General features: G+C 45.0%; 1 protein-coding gene across 2 annotated transcripts in view; it reads right to left on the bottom strand.

Annotated features, from left to right (window-relative positions):
- Positions 1–16,184, bottom strand: part of ADAMTS13 (ADAM metallopeptidase with thrombospondin type 1 motif 13) — a 103,932-nt gene that overhangs the window by 32,483 nt on the left and 55,265 nt on the right. For both annotated transcript variants that reach the window (XM_077468142.1, XM_077468151.1), the window contains exons 14-23: positions 14,725–14,851; positions 11,366–11,511; positions 9,152–9,272; positions 8,942–9,022; positions 8,562–8,743; positions 8,338–8,473; positions 6,399–6,528; positions 4,759–4,938; positions 1,968–2,157; positions 498–612 (exon numbers count right to left, since the gene is read on the bottom strand). In XM_077468142.1, the coding sequence (XP_077324268.1) occupies positions 498–612; positions 1,968–2,157; positions 4,759–4,938; positions 6,399–6,528; positions 8,338–8,473; positions 8,562–8,743; positions 8,942–9,022; positions 9,152–9,272; positions 11,366–11,511; positions 14,725–14,851 (1,408 nt within the window). The remainder of the gene's footprint in view (positions 1–497; positions 613–1,967; positions 2,158–4,758; positions 4,939–6,398; positions 6,529–8,337; positions 8,474–8,561; positions 8,744–8,941; positions 9,023–9,151; positions 9,273–11,365; positions 11,512–14,724; positions 14,852–16,184) is intronic.

The raw sequence follows: 16,184 nt of genomic DNA, 5'->3' as shown, positions 1-16,184 counted from the left end.
CGGGTTTTCAGACAGTCCGAAACCTGGACACATGATTTCAAACCCAAACTGTCCGGGTGAATCCTGGACAGGTGGCAACCCTACTCCAAAGACATGCTAGTAGGTTAGTTGGCTCCTGTCTAAATTGCTCCATGTATGAATGTGAGTTAGGGACCTTAGATTGTAAGCTCCTGGAGGGCAGGGACTGATGTAAATGTACAATATATACAGTATTTTTGTTAAGCACTGCGTCAATTGACGGCACTATACAAGTACCTGTAATAAATAAATAAAGAAAACACTGTGCTGTGTGACAGGGCTGTGTAATCCCAGAACTGGAAGAACAGAAATACAAATCCCTTTGCAGGTAAAGCAGCTCCCTTATTTCATCTGTGAATTCAGCTGTTTGCCTGGAGTTGAGCTTGAAATCTACTCATTGCTGTCAGATTGAATGCATGTGAAGTTTGCATGGATGACAACAGAGCAACTTCATTTGTTAGTGGATAATGCAGACTCACCAGTGCCACAGGTCACAGAACATGCACCCTGTATTGGGCTCCACACAAAAACCTGCGTATCATTCCAGAAGGGGAAGACGCCGAGAGGCAAATCTCCTTTTACTGAAGAAATGATCTGATGACAAAGAAAATAAATCAGAATGAATATTAATATAAACATGTACTGTAGGTCCAGATTTTATCTGGAAAGGGAGATAACAGAAAAGTTATAAAGTTTAGTGACTTGGCAAAAATGGGGTGTTAAAGAGGAAGTAAAGGCACTTTTTTTTTTTAATGCAACCTGCAAGGCAAAGGCATAATGAGCTAGTATGCCTGAGGGGCACGCTCTGTGATCGGCGAGTCTATGAGACTCGCCTGATCACGGATCGGAGCAAGGGGTCGATCCCGACCCCTTACCACGTGATCAGCTGTCAGCCAATGACAGCTGATCATGTGACAAAACAGAGCCGGTAATCGGCTATTTTTCCTCCTCGCGCTGACAGCGCAAGGAGAAAAAAAAAGCCGATCACCGGCGGCCGTGATCGGGACATCAGTCCCGATCACAGCCAGCGTATCAGTGCCCACCTGCCCCCTGACAGTGCCACCTATAGAATAAAAAAGTGCCCCCCATCAGTGCCCACAGTGCCACCCATTAGTGCCCACAGTGCCATCTATCAGTGCCCACAGTGCCACCTATCAGTGCCCACAATCTGCCGCAAAAACAGTGCTGCACCTCAGTGCCACATATCCGTGCCCATCAGTGTCATCTACCAGTGCCCATCAGTGCCCAGCAGTGCCACCTATCAGTGCCCATCAGTCCCATCTATCAGTGGTACCCATCAGTGCCCATCCATGCCACTCATCAGTGCCACCCATCTGTGCCATCTTATCTGCACCCATCTTTGCCCATCAGTGCCACCTTATCTGTGCCCCTCAGTACTGCCTTATCTGTGCCCATCGGTGCCACCTTATCTGTGCCTATTAGTGCCAACTTAACTGTGCCTATCAGTGCCCAACAGTGCAGCCTATCAGTGCCCACCAGTGCCGCCTCATCAGCGCATTTCAATGAAGGAGAAAAATGACCTGTTTGCAAAATTTTATAACAAACTATTAAACATGATTTTTAATTTTTTTTTTATTTTGCATCTTTTTTTGTTTGTTTAGCAAAAAATAAAACTCCCAGCTGTAATTAAATACCACCAAAATAAAGCTCTATTTGTGGGAAAAAAATGATAAAAAAAATTTCATTTGGGTACAGTGTTGTATGACCGCGCAATTGTCATTCAAAGTGCATCAGCGCTGAAAGCTGAAAATTGGTCTGGGCAGGAGGGGGGTTTAAGTGCCCAGTAAGCAAGTGGTTAGTGTCCAAGGTGCTATAGTCCTTAAAATTATCAACTTTATTTTGTTCCAATCTCGAAGGGAAACCATTTTAAACTCCCCTGTGAATCTCTCTTTCTTTCTAGTTTGTATATGTAGACAACGCATACTCACCCGTTCCCAGCCAACAGGGCACACACTGATCACACATGGAACATGTTCTGATGGCTTCTCCTGCCTTGAGCATTTAGAGGCATCCACCACAGCGTCCAAGCCAGACTGAGATTGTACACAGGAGACTTGGCGCCTTGCTGTCCCCGAGCCACAGATTGCTAAGCAAGGACCGCTTTCTGACACCTCCCACCTGCACAGAAGGAAAACATTTATGTCAGTCTTCAGAAACAAGATGGCCAAATCAGGGGCGGATCCAGGGGGGGGGGGGGGGCAACAGGGAAATTGCCCCCTCTGAGAATACGGCCAACAGATGACAGCGCGGTCGGTTCCGCGGGTGCCAGCGCGGCCGGTTTCCATGGGTGACTGTGCTGAGTGCTGGTGAGTGGACGGGTGAGGGGGGGGGGCAGCTGGGCGGCTTAGGAGGGCTGCTGGCCAATCAGGAAGCCAGCGGGCAGGGGAGCAGGGAGATGACATCATCTCTCACTGCCCTGCATCCCTCCAGTTCCGCCCTCACTGTGCGGGAAGCTGTGTGCATCATCTCTCTGCCGCTTATCTTCACTCTGGGACACAACAAAAGACCACCTTAGCAGAAAAGTGACACAGTAGGTGACAATCCACAATGTGTGGCAGGCTACGTGACAAGTGACAATCCGCAATATGTGGCAGGCTATGTGGCAAGTGGCAATCCGCAATGTGTGGCAGGCTACGTGACAAGTGGCAATCCGCAATGTGTAGCAGGTGACATGGCAAGTGACAATCTGCAATGTGTGGCAGGCGACATGGCAAGTAACAATCCGCAATGTGTGGCAGGCTATGTGGCAAGTGACAATCAGCAATGTGTGGCAGGTGACATAGCAAGTGACAATCAGCAATGTGTGGCAGGTGGCGTGGCAAGTGACAATCAGCAATGTGTGGCAGGTGATGTGGCAAGTAACAATCCGCATTGTGTGGCAGGCTACGTGGCAAGTGACAATCAGCAATGTGTGGCAGGTGACGTGGCAATCCGCAATGTGTGGCAGGTGACGTGGCAAGTGACAATCCGCAATGTGTGGAAGGCTACATGGAAAGTGGCAATCCGCAATGTGTGGCAGGTGACGTGGCAATCTGTAATGTGTGGCAGGTGATGTGGCAAGTGACAATCCGCAATGTGTGGCAGGTGACATGGCAAGTGGCAATCCGCAATGTGTGGCAGGTGACATGGCAAGTGGCAATCCGCAATGTGTGGCAGGCTACGTGACAAGTGGCAATCCGCAATGTGTGGCAGGCTATGTGGCAAGTGACAATCAGCAATGTGTGGCAGGTGACATAGCAAGTGACAATCAGCAATGTGTGGCAGGTGGCGTGGCAAGTGACAATCAGCAATGTGTGGCAGGTGATGTGGCAAGTAACAATCCGCATTGTGTGGCAGGCTACGTGGCAAGTGACACTCAGCAATGTGTGGCAGGTGACGTGGCAATCCGCAATGTGTGGCAGGTGACGTGGCAAGTGACAATCCGCAATGTGTGGAAGGCTACATGGAAAGTGGCAATCCGCAATGTGTGGCAGGTGACGTGGCAATCCGTAATGTGTGGCAGGTGATGTGGCAAGTGACAATCCGCAATGTGTGGCAGGTGACATGGCAAGTGACAATCCGCAATGTGTGGCAGGTGACGTGGCAAGTGGCAATCCGCAATGTGTGGCAGGTGACATGGCAAGTGACAATCCGCAATGTGTGGCAAGTGACATGGCAAGTGACAATCTGCAATGTGTGGCAGGTGACATGGCAAGTGACAATCCGCAATGTGTGGCAGGTGACGTGGCAAGTGACAATCCGCAATGTGTGGCAGGCTACATGGCAAGTGGCAATCCGCAATGTGTGGCAGGTGACGTGGCAATCCATAATATGTGGCAGGTGATGTGGCAAGTGACAATCCGCAATGTGTGGCAGGTGACATGGCAAGTGACAATCTGCAATGTGTGGCAGGCTACATGGCAAGTGACAATCTGCAATGTGTGGCAGGTGATGTGGCAAGTGACAATCCGCAATGTGTGGCAGGCTACATGGCAAGTGGCAATCCGCAATGTGTGGCAGGTGACGTGGAAATCCGTAATATGTGGCAGGTGACGTGGCAAGTGACAATCCGCAATGTGTGGCAGGTGACATGGCAAGTGGCAATCCGCAATGTGTGGCAGGCTACATGACAAGTGACAATATGCAATGTGTGGCAGGTGATGTGGCAAGTGACAATCCGCAATGTGTGGCAGGTGACGTGCCAAGTAACAATTCGCATTTGGTGACAAGTGACGTGGCAAGTGACAATCCACATTTGGTGGCAGGCGACATGGCAAAGGACACCCTCGGGGCTCCCACTGATTCTGCATTATGGTGAGTTGAACCATTTAATGTTATATTACAATGTAATAATAGAAATTATGCACTTCAATCATCCTGACACCATAACGGCCATGGTGCCATAATGATTGAAGCGCCAATACCAGCCATTTCCCTGATAAATTGCCCCCAAAAAAACATAATTTATAGCAGTGCCCCTCCCGAGACTAGACCCTGGATCCGCCCCTGGGCCAAATACTACACATTTTCTCGTTGCTTCCAGTGGTTTCTGTATATCCAGTGAGCAAAGAAAGAGAAAATGGCAAACAGTTCAATCGTTTTATGGCCTCTTTCACATAGGTGGCTAAATATACTGCTGTTACTATATTTCCCTCCTTCCCATCTATGAAGGATAAGAGGGAAGTTACATATTAGAATGTTTTTGAATATCTACCAGTGCTTTCCACATCATGTTGATACCTTGCTGGGCACGGCCCTGTGTTACAGGAAACAAAGGCTTCTGGCCTGGAGGTGTGGGCACATTGCCATTCCGGCACAATGGTCTCAGTGTCGCGCAGCTTTTGGACACACTGGATTGTCCTGCTCATTAGGCCCCCTCCACAGGAGGCAGTACATGCCGAGGACTCCATTACATCCCACCTGGGGGGAAAAAAAGACATACCGAAGGAGATAGATGTAATAGAGGCAGTGATGTAGAACTGAGAAAACTGTAAAAAGAAAATCTTTGAACTTCCAGCTCACACAAGTCATAGGCAAACTTTCATTTGCTAAATATGTATTCCAGGTCTGTGCCTTGGAAATACTGAAAACAGATACAGAAAATTACAATTTCAAAAGTAGGCCCACAAGGTCAACTACCATATTTTCTCTGGTGACAGGGGCACTTTAAAACTGACAGTTGTGAGCAGCACACCACACCGCACACATCATACTATACAGAAAACGACACTGGAAGAAGGCAAGACTTGTGTGGAACAAGCAGTGGGACTTGTAACAGAATAGGTAATTGCTGAATGATCAGATGGTAAACTGTAACTTGCAGTTTACTAAACAGGTGCAAACTTTAGAAGTACAGCAATAATTCTTAACAGGATCAGGATGGCAAACAACATGAATACACTGCAGAATAAGGAAAGCTGCACAAACATGGATTCCTCACAGCAATGTCTCTTTTGACTTGAGCAGGGTAATATTTGGCTGCATTGCATAGTCTATACCAGCCTTTCTCAACCTTTTCAACAAAGAAGAACCCTTAAAATAGTTCTCCGGTCTCAGGGAACCCCTGCTAAAAATGAGAAATCTACAACTCATGATACATTAGTGTGATGGTCAGTGGGAAGAATGGTCCTTACACTTGTGGTCATTGGGAAGAATTACCTCCTTACAGATAGCTAAAAAGATCAATGGTGTCGGTGGGAACTTATCTGAGAGGCAGAAATTGCCCAATGCTGAAGGAACCCCTACAACCTCTGGAGGAACCCTAGGGTTCCACGGAACCCTGGTTGAGAATCACTGGTCTATACATTTCTATAACAATAGACAATCAAGCTAAGCATTATCATTTTATAAAAAAAAAAAAAAAAACTACTTGTAAATATTCTTTCTCATAAATAGAATCACTTTCAGTGAAGTCCACTTAGCTCTGGTAACACCGATGAACAGCTGGAGGGATCCAAGGCCCAAGAACAAAGCGCCACACCACTGGAACTGCACTACACTGTTAACAATTGGGGAGGGGCGCCTCACAATAGTTTGGTTTTTTAAAGAAGCTGCATACTATTAGGCTCCAGTCCAGCTGCTCAAACTCTGGTTCTGACAGTAGAAGTTTTTTTACCTGCCTGCAAATCACTGACCAGCTACCTCCGCCACATCAGGTGTGGTCTTTTTTGAGCCGTTGATGGAGGAAATATTCAGGAGCCCAGATAAGATAAACAGGAGCAATTGATGAAGGATTTGTTTCATCTCTGTGTAGGCCAGTCACTTCACTGGGTATATGTAAGAGTTTACAACCACTTTAATCATTTTGTTTCTAATATGATTATAATGCAATGTCCTCTATAATACTCCATCCAAATATTGACCAAATAAAACCAACAGACCTCGGAGGGCAGGGGTCATCACCACAAGGTTCCTGTGCTGGGCCAAGAATCTCAGAAGAATTACAAAACTTGGATTCAGCTGGCATTTGAAGAATGTGGTCGAAGCATTCATAGACAACATTTCGAAATCCTAGAGGATGACATCACAAGCACAGAATATTAATGATGATGATATCTATGCTATATCTATGATATCTATGCTAAGGTACAATGCATGACTGTAACCTATGTTGGATCTTTAAGAACAAATTCAAAATTCAAAATTTAGCTTTATATAGCTGCCTCTTAAAATGCCTTTGCTTATTTTCCACATTCAGGAGATGGAACCTCCCTTAACTTCAGCAGCTTCTAAACTCTTGTAAAAGCCAATGTGTACCTGGACACATAGGCTTTTATGGAGTCGCAGTTAGGAGCTTTGGAAAAAAAATGCCGAAAGCTCCTTAACTCAAGTTTAGAAGCTGTAGTGTACATGAGCTCTTAAAGGTTAGGCAGTTGACAAGACAGCAATTGTCAAAACTTAGCTGACCACTAACTTCTGGCTCTCAAGCTGAAGTGTCAGGCTTAGACAAAGTATGCAAAGCTAAATAGGGAGGATGCTAAATAGAGCTAAATTCATGTTTACATGTATATTTACATAAGTATGCACCCAAAAGTTAATACAAATTTTCGATTGAGTGCTTCCGTCAGTATACCGCTTCCTAAGTCCTGCATCACAAGTCCAATGGATCTGGCTATGGGAACCCCCAAGAACTAGACAACACCAGTCTTGGAGTACACCAGGAATATGACGTTTATTTGAGATCTCACACAAAATATATACAGTGCAGTGACTAAAACCTAACCTAATAAGCATGGGCTAATTATCTAATCAACACTGGACTCCTTCATTCAATTGCAGGTTAATTAGCACAAACAACAAAACAACAATTGGTGAAATATTCTTTAGAATCTGTGTCAAGCCAGACTAGACTCATTTACATTATACAAGACAACAGACAGGTGGCTGGAGTTGATGACATTAGCATCTAAGGCCGCGTACACACGGGCGGATTGTCTGCCCAACTAAGTTCGTCAGACAATCCGACAGACAGTCCGTCCAACATTTGAATGAACGGACTTGACCACACACGATGAACAGACAGTCCGCTGAAAGCTTGCGCGATGACGTGTACAGCACGTACGACGGGACTAGAAAAACGACGTCCTATACACTGCAATGCAACCTTCGGCCGTGTAAATGCTTTCTGAGCATGCGCCATACTTAGTCCGTCCAACTTGCCTACACACGAGCAGCTTGTCCGCTGAAACCAAGTTTGGACGGACAAAACCAAGTTTGGACGGACAAAATTACGGAAATTCCGAAAGACTTAGTCCGTCAGACTGTCCGCTGAAAAAGTCTGCTGAAGCCCACACACGAGCGGATTGTCCGCTGAAACACGGTTCAGCGGACTAAGTTGGGCAGACAATCCGCCCGTGTGTACGCGGCCTAAGAGTTTGTGTCCCAATAGTGTGATTCATTCTATTGCATTTACATATCCAGAGTCTGTGTGTCTTGGGGGGGGGCACGGACGCGAATCCAAGTAAAACCACCTCAGGGGTCCCCAGGCATACAGCTCACAAAGAGCGCCGTTCCCCCAAATGCGATGGCCCATAATCACAAGGCAAGAGGCTCGCATTCAGTCCCCTGCAAGAGCCTCGGTCCTGGCTAGGTCTGTCACATTTATATATATAATTTTTATATTATATATACGATATACCACAATATAGTCTCATTAAGAACAGCCTTTGCTGGTAAATTTCATTCTGTTCTTCCAGTTTTCCATGTTCTTATTATATGGTGGTATCACAAGCTAAACCCCACACATTCTACTTCCTATCAGGAAATATAAAATATACAATTTGTTTTATAATACGACGAGAAAGGTTTTATTGGTCTCACCTCCTCCACAGCTGGCTGAACAGGGTGCGAGGACCTGTATCCAGGCGTACGAATGATCCTTTTTGGGAACATAATAGCTGTAGGTGATGTCCGGATTGGTGACCTCTCCATATTCTGGCCCATATCTTCTGTAGACCTTTCAAGACAGTAGCCTTAATAATTCCAAAATTGAACAACAACAAAAAAAAAAGTTAAAAATCAGCATGCTTCACATCATTTTGTACCTGGACCTCAATGACGGAGGAGATGGGTCCACTGACAAGGACTTCTTCCAGACCGGGTAGCTTGTTAGCAGTTAAAATCAATCTGTACTCCATCTGCTTGTCCTCCACGACAGAGGGGTGAGTGATGTTTAAGGAGATACTCTGCTTTCCAGCTACAATGTAGTCCGAGTTTTCTTTAATAGCTGGATCACAACAGAAAAATTCAGATATCTGTGAAAGTTTCTAACTGGGCCATCACAGCTTTTTTTTTTTTTGTAGCATGATACGAATGTAAAAATACATTAATGCAAACATTTCACAAATTAGGGTCTACCGCCCTCCCTACCCCCATGATATGACTATAGTTACAAGGGATTGTGGGATAGCTTGTTATTTCTTACCTAAATGAGTAAAGAGTGGCTTTTTATTGGTCACTCTAAGTGTCATGGCTCCAACCGGGACGGTCAGGAATGTGAAATACTCTGCAGCATAAGAAAAAAAAAAAGATAGATAGATGTATAGATATATAGATAGACAGAAGATTTAGCATTTAAATTTTATTTTTAGCAAGTTTGGATTTAGATTTCACTATCCAAAGGATTGTAACTTACCCCCAGCTATTCCTTCTGTAAAAGAGCCACTAACTTTGTTGCATGTACTGTTGTCCCCGCCACAGACTCCACAGTGATCCGCCACCATCTCAGAATCCATCACTCCATCGCATCCAAAGACCTGAGCGAGACACCTGCATTAGACACAGGCAGATTTAAAGGCCAACCTTTTTTCATTTTGGATAGGCTTGGAAAAAGTAAATACTTCTGTCAAAAATGTATTGCTGCCCATGACCCTGTTGAGGAGATTTCACCTCACTTCCTGTTTTTCGGACATGTCTGAAAAACAGGAAGTTGTCATGGCAGCAGTTGCCACTGGGGCAGAAAGACTAGAACAGTAATTTTACCCTGACAGAGGTTCCAACCTTTCCTTAATTTACTGAAAAAATGTGTTTTGTTTCTAGGTTCCTGCTGGAGATATTTACCATCACTTCCTGTATTGACAGGACATGAGGGAAAATCTTCCCAATAGGGTTAGGGCCCACAACAAAATAAATATCAGACCCTCATCCGAGCACACTACCCAGCCGGTCAGGAAAGAGGGTGGGGATGAGCGAGCGCCCCCCCCCCCTCCTCAGCCATACCAGGCCGCGTGCCCTCAACATGGGGGGTGCTTTGGGGAAGGGGGGGCCCCCACCCCAAAGCACCTTGTCCCCATGTTGATGAGGACAAGGGCCTCTTCCCGACAACCCTGGCCGTTGGTTGTTGGGGTCTGTGGGCGGGGGGCTTATCGGAATCCGTGTGCCCCCGTTAATAAGGGGGCCCCCGGATACCGGCCCCCCACCCTATGTGAATGAGTATGGGGTACAATGTACCCCTACCCATTCACCTGTGCAAAAAATTTAAAAAAAACACAACACACAAGGGTTAAAATAGTTTATTGCACAGTTCCGGTTGTCTTCTTCCGTCTTCTGCTAGCTCTTTTACTAGCGGAGGAGCCCGGCTTTCTTCTTCGACGCCGCCCCCTCTTGTTCCGATTTCAGGGGTCTTGTCCCCCTCTTCAGTGGTCTTGTCTCCCTCTTCAGTTCTTCTTACTGGGCCACCGGGCCTTCTTCCAGCTCTTTTACAAGCGGTGGCCCGGTCTTCTGTCGCTGCCACCTTCTGTTCTTCTTTTCTTGAGCTGTTGCCTCGTGGCTGTCTCTGGTCACAATGACAGGCACACGGTGTGTGGCGACTTATATAGGGACATCGCCGGATGATGTTCCCGCCCATTATGATGTCACAGTCCCAGCATCCTCTGTGCAAAACTACTTTCTTAGTCCGTTGGACTTTTGGGTAAAAAAAGTCCGCCGGAGCCCACACATGGGCCCGCCGGACTTTGCTACCAGATTGTTTGATCGTGTGTATGCGGCTTTAGAGTTGGGTTTTACGGAGACTCTTTCTGCATCTTCTTCCCTTATACACTTTCAAGAGAAACTCCCACCTTTACCTATGTAATTGTCTGGATTTTCCTACATTTACAAATCTTTCCTATACCGTAAAGGTGAGATCAGCATATTTTATAGGACCAAAGCCATCCCCCTCTATATATATTAGCTGTACTGTACAAATAGAATAGCTATGGAAGAGCCCTGGGGCCATCAAAATTTTTTTTTTCAGAATTCTGAGTTTGAAAGTCAGAATTCTGACTTTGAAACTCAGAATTCTGTAAAAAAAAAAAAAAAAAATTTAAATTTACAATTCTGACTTTGAAAGTCAGAATTCTGAGATTAAAACTCAGAATTCTGAGTTTGAAAATCAGAATTCTAAGATTCAAAGTCAGAATTCTGACTTTCAAACTCAAAAAATAATTCAGAATTCTTTTTGATGGCCCCAGGGCTCTTCCATAAGCTATATATCAAATATTACATTGTATCATCAAATCATCATCAAATAAAGTTTTCAAATCACAAACCTCTAAATATATTACACTTTGCAAAGCAGAAATATCACTTCTGAAAATGATGTTAGATTTTTTTTTTATAGCAGTGACATCACCCTTCAAATATATTTTACAGAAGTGACATCATTGCAAATAAAATGTATAAATTCTGGATTCACATTGCTGCTGTCCAGTGATACGTTTTACTTTACATTAGTGAAGCTACTGTTTTCTAATTACAATTTATTTCTGATGATATCATTGTCCTTTATTGGATAAAATTCAGTGGTTACTATAGTAAAAAAAAAAAAAAAAAAGAAACTACATTTTTAATAACTTTTTACTGGCCTCACCTTGCATCGACCGGCAACGCAGATGTTAAACATGCCGTTTGCCTCTGTGCTTTGCTGACATCGGGTGCCATCTATGAAGCACTCCCCTCTTCGCACCATGAAACTCATCCCCTCTGCCTGACACATATGCTGACAAAGCTCATCACCTGGTTTTCAAACAAAAGAATAACAACACACTGGCACCAACTGGGATTTAATGTCCATAGTAGCCACTTTAATTACCAAAACTATCAATATAAATAACAATTTAAATTACCATATAAATACCAAATATTCATACCAAATAACAAGTAAAAGACTGAATGTATACTGGAGTCTCAATGCCCCTTGTGGGCAACCAAGTAATACCCAGGGCCTTCTTTAATATTGATTGGACCCTGGGCAAAATTTTTCTTGGGGCCCCCCCATGCAGTTTTGCTCTCCACCTGCTCTGAGACATGCAATAAATATCAGCTAGACTCAAAATCAGTTTACTGAATCAGATCAGGCAGCTATTGCGATTGGTTGCCAGAGGGTTACAGTGTATGATTACCGCTCACTGACTGGTTGCTAGAGGTTACAGCACACATTAGGGCTCACTGATTAGTTGCTAGTGGTTACAGCACATGATTTGTGCTTTATTGATTGGTTGCTAAAGATTACTGTGGATATGACCTCAGGGGGGCATGATATACATATCAATGCCACCAGCCGCTGCTATTTACATATGAATGCTGCTGCTATTTACATATGAATGCCGGTAATTGACATGAAAACACGGGGTCTGCAGGTGAGCCATCTGTACATAAGAATAGGGCAGAACTGGGCAGCATTAGTAGCAGCACTTCACACTGAGGTATTGGGACACAGCACAGGACTAAAACCTCAAGGGATGAGGAAATTTAAACCAGGATAGTTGGCAAGTATGAGGCAGCTGCTTTGGGCCCCACAACAATGACAGGGCCCAGGGCAGCTGCCCCTTTTGCCCTGCCTTAAAAACGGCCCTGGTAATACCTATGACCCAAAAAGTAGACCTCCAGCCACACGCCACCGACTCTGAGACAGGGTCAGGTACACCATTTACTGCCATAAAGGTACGAACTTAGGGGAACCCGTACCCAAGACGGGCCTTGAACTCCGCCAGCCACCGTGACAGATCCCTAATCTACCAGAAACTGACCCATGACAGAATCGAAAACTCCAAAATTACAGGGGAGGGAGGGCAGGAAGATTCCTTGATGTCTGCTGTCTTCCTACTAAAACTTTCTTGGGACCGTCCTACCTACAACCCCCTATGGACCCCTCTTGTCTCGTCTACTTCACCAATTAGGTCCATTTTGCCTCCATCAAACTTCCAAAATTCTCCACCCCTGTCCTCCACTCCCCTTTTAACCCAGTCATCCTGTCCCTCTGTCCCTCTATCTATTCCTTCTGGAATTTTCCTCCGGGCCCGACTTTTTCTTGTTTTGAATGGAGTGTGGAAAGGTTAGAACATACCTGTATATGTGACCACTGCAGAGATTGACCCTTCCAATCTGTCTTGGTGATCACTGAAACCAAGACAGAAAGTGATGGGAAATCCAAAATTTTACAGTTGTCACCACCAAAACAATAATGGAGAGGTAATCCTCCAATGGGTACACCTGTTCCAGTGATAATTAAAAAGGGATTTTCCCTATTTTAGAAAAATCCTCCTTGTTGTGGCATGAAATGAGGGAGTTCCATCTTGACACGCTTACACCTTGGCACTATCCCATGAATGCATCAGCATTCCATGGTCATGTTGAAATGCATTAGCAGTGTTTTTGCAATGCAGGATCTCATATAAAGTTACTACATTTTAACCCAAAGGGGTTGATTTACTAAAGCCAAATAGGTTGTTCACTCTGCAAGGGAATTTTCCCCAGAGATTAGTGAATGAGGTGAAGCTCTGCTGACTTCCATCTTTAATTCATGTGCAAGCAAAACTGCTGCTTTTTAAATTTTTTCTGCAAGTGATTGGATATTCTTTACAAAGTGAAACTTCACCTCATTCACTAACTATTACCTTGCAAAGTAAAAAGCCTATATCTCTCAGAAGGTGAAAAAAGCAAACCTACCACTTACAATGCAAAAAACACCTTGTGGCGCTACAGAAACTACACACTGTTAAATAGCAGTGTACTATGATAACCAAAGCTACACAGCGTGTAGGGGGGCGTGGCTATACGGCGACCAGCACACACAGTAAAAGACTAGAAAGAAGGCGGAGGAAGGAGAACACACAAGTTGAAGGACTGGATATCACTATCTGGCGCTGCTTTCAAATTGGGTTGTCTGCTGTCAGGTACCACACAGATACCTTGTGTAGAGACGGTGCTATTTGATATAAACTTAGCTTGCTTCCAGTGTGCTCACCAATGCCTATGAGTGAAGGATCTTTGAATTGACCAGTGGAATGTCTATTTGAAGTGCCTGTTTTTAATTGGATCCATGTGAGTGTGATTTTAATCGAACGTTTTATTGAGATTAAAAATAGTTTTGCAATGTTGCACTATGGGAAGTTTCTTTTGTCTCCCTGAGGTAACTCTGAGATATTAAGTGATTATCCTCTGCTGCGAAGTTTTCACAAGAAGTGGCTGGAGAAATAGTCATCATCTGTATACACTATAAGCGTTTTTTGCCCGACACGAGAGTGCTGGGCAATACTGCTGGTGAGTGTTCTAAACAAGGGGGGCACTAACACCAAGGGTGCGGTGGAGGCTCTGCGGTTTATGGACACTTGGTTACAGAATGTTCACTTGAAAATGAATTCTTCTTTTTTGAACTATTGCCGTCATTACAGTTATTGCTCCTCAATAATTGTATTTGATTGAAGATCAATCTAATTTATTTTGGAACTGCACATTTCCATTAGAGCACTATTTGTCATTGTGTTCATTCTCTATATTTATGTTTTGTCACATATTCACTGTATCACTTTTGTGCGATTATTTTTTGATTGCATTTTTTCGCTATTTAATCACTATTTACTTTATTGTTGATTATATTTATTTATGCACATGTGTTTATAATTTTCACGTTGTGTAGCTTTGGTTATCATAGTACACTGCTATTTAACAGTGTGTAGTTTCTGTAGCGCCACAAGGTGTTTTTTGCATTGTAAGTGGTAGGTTTGCTTTTTTCACCTTCTTAGAGATATATTAAATTTTTTAAGTGGCAGCTGGGGGGAGGGAGAGTTTGAGCGCTGGGATGATATACTAATCGGGAGGTCATTGATAGTGTATCTTGAGTTTTTTCTAAAGTAAAAAGCCTATTTGCCTTTAGCAAATCAACCTCAATGTGTCATGGTCATCTTGTCATTTCTTGCAAATATTTTTTGGTTAGATAGACACACTTACCATAGGCAAAGGCAGCAGCCGATGTCCAGCTGTATTTTGAAATGACCCCAGGGGACAAGACGAGGGGTTTGTGGTCTGTAGTCGCACATTGTTCTGTCATAAAATCTAGTTGCGTCTTTCCACAATCCTTGAAGACAAACACACCAAAAATGTTCTTTTTTTTTACATAGAAGTACGTTTTTTTTACATACTCTCACCAGGACTGGACTGGGACAGAAATTTGGCCCTGGACTTCATCCAGACCGACCCGCTTACATTTTGAGTGTCCCATCAGCACCACCTTACATCAGAGTGTCCCATCAGCAGCCCCCTTACATCAGAGTGTCCCATCACCAGCCCCCTTACATCAGAGTGTCCCATCAGCACCCCCTTACATCAGAGTGTCACATCAGCAGCCCCCTTACATCAGAGTGTCCCATGACCACCCCCTTACATCAGAGTGTCCCATCACCAGCCCCCTTACATCAGAGTGTCCCATCAGCACCCCCTTTCATCAGAGTGTCCCATCACCAGCCCCCTTACATCAGAGTGTCCCATGACCACCCCCTTACATCAGAGTGTCCCATCAGCACCCCCTTACATCAGAGTGTCACATCAGCAGCCCCCTTACATCAGAGTGTCCCATCACCAGCCCCCTTACATCAGAGTGTCCCATCAGCACCCCCTTACATCAGAGTGTCCCATGACCACCCCCTTACATCAGAGTGTCCCATCACCAACCCCCTTACATATCAGAGTGTCACATCACCAACCCCCTTGCAACAGAGTGTCCCATCAGCACCCCCTTACATCAGAGTGTCCCATGAGCACCCCCTTACATCAGAGTGTCCCATCAGCACCCCCCTTACATCAGAATGTCCCATCAGCACCCCCCTTACATCAGAGTGTCCCATGAGCACCCCCCTTACATCAGAGTGTCCCATCACCAACCCCCTTACATCAGAGTGTCCCATCACCAGCCCCCTTACATCAGAGTGTCCCATCACCAGCCCCCTTACATCAGAGTGTCCCATCACCAGCCCCCTTACATCAGAGTGTCCCATCACCAACCGCCTTACATCAGAGTGTCCCATCATCACCCCCTTACATCAGGGTTTCCCATCACCAGCCCCCTTACATCAGAGTGTCCCATCACCAACCCCCTTACATCAGAGTTTCCCATCAGCACCCCTTACATCAGAGTGTCCCATCAGCACCAACTTACATCAGAGTGTCCCATCACCAGCCCCCTTACATCAGAGTGTCCCATCACCAGCCCCCTTACATCAGAGTGTCCCATCACCAGCCCCCTTACATCAGAGTGGCCCACTGAGCCATTGGCCCACCGGGAAACTCCCGATAGTCCCGATGGCCAGTACATGCCTGACTCTCACCACTGCAGTACAGCATCATCATTAACTGGTGTGTCGGTGATCAGGGACACTGACTGGTGACAGAAAGAAAAAAGTTATCATTTAAAA

This window comes from Lithobates pipiens, unplaced genomic scaffold (genome assembly GCF_037356315.1).
Source record: "Lithobates pipiens isolate NorthernLeopardFrog02 unplaced genomic scaffold, aLitPip1_a1.2 Scaffold_11, whole genome shotgun sequence".
Taxonomy (NCBI): Eukaryota; Metazoa; Chordata; class Amphibia; order Anura; family Ranidae; genus Lithobates; species Lithobates pipiens.
This window is presented reverse-complemented; position numbering and strand designations above follow the sequence as displayed.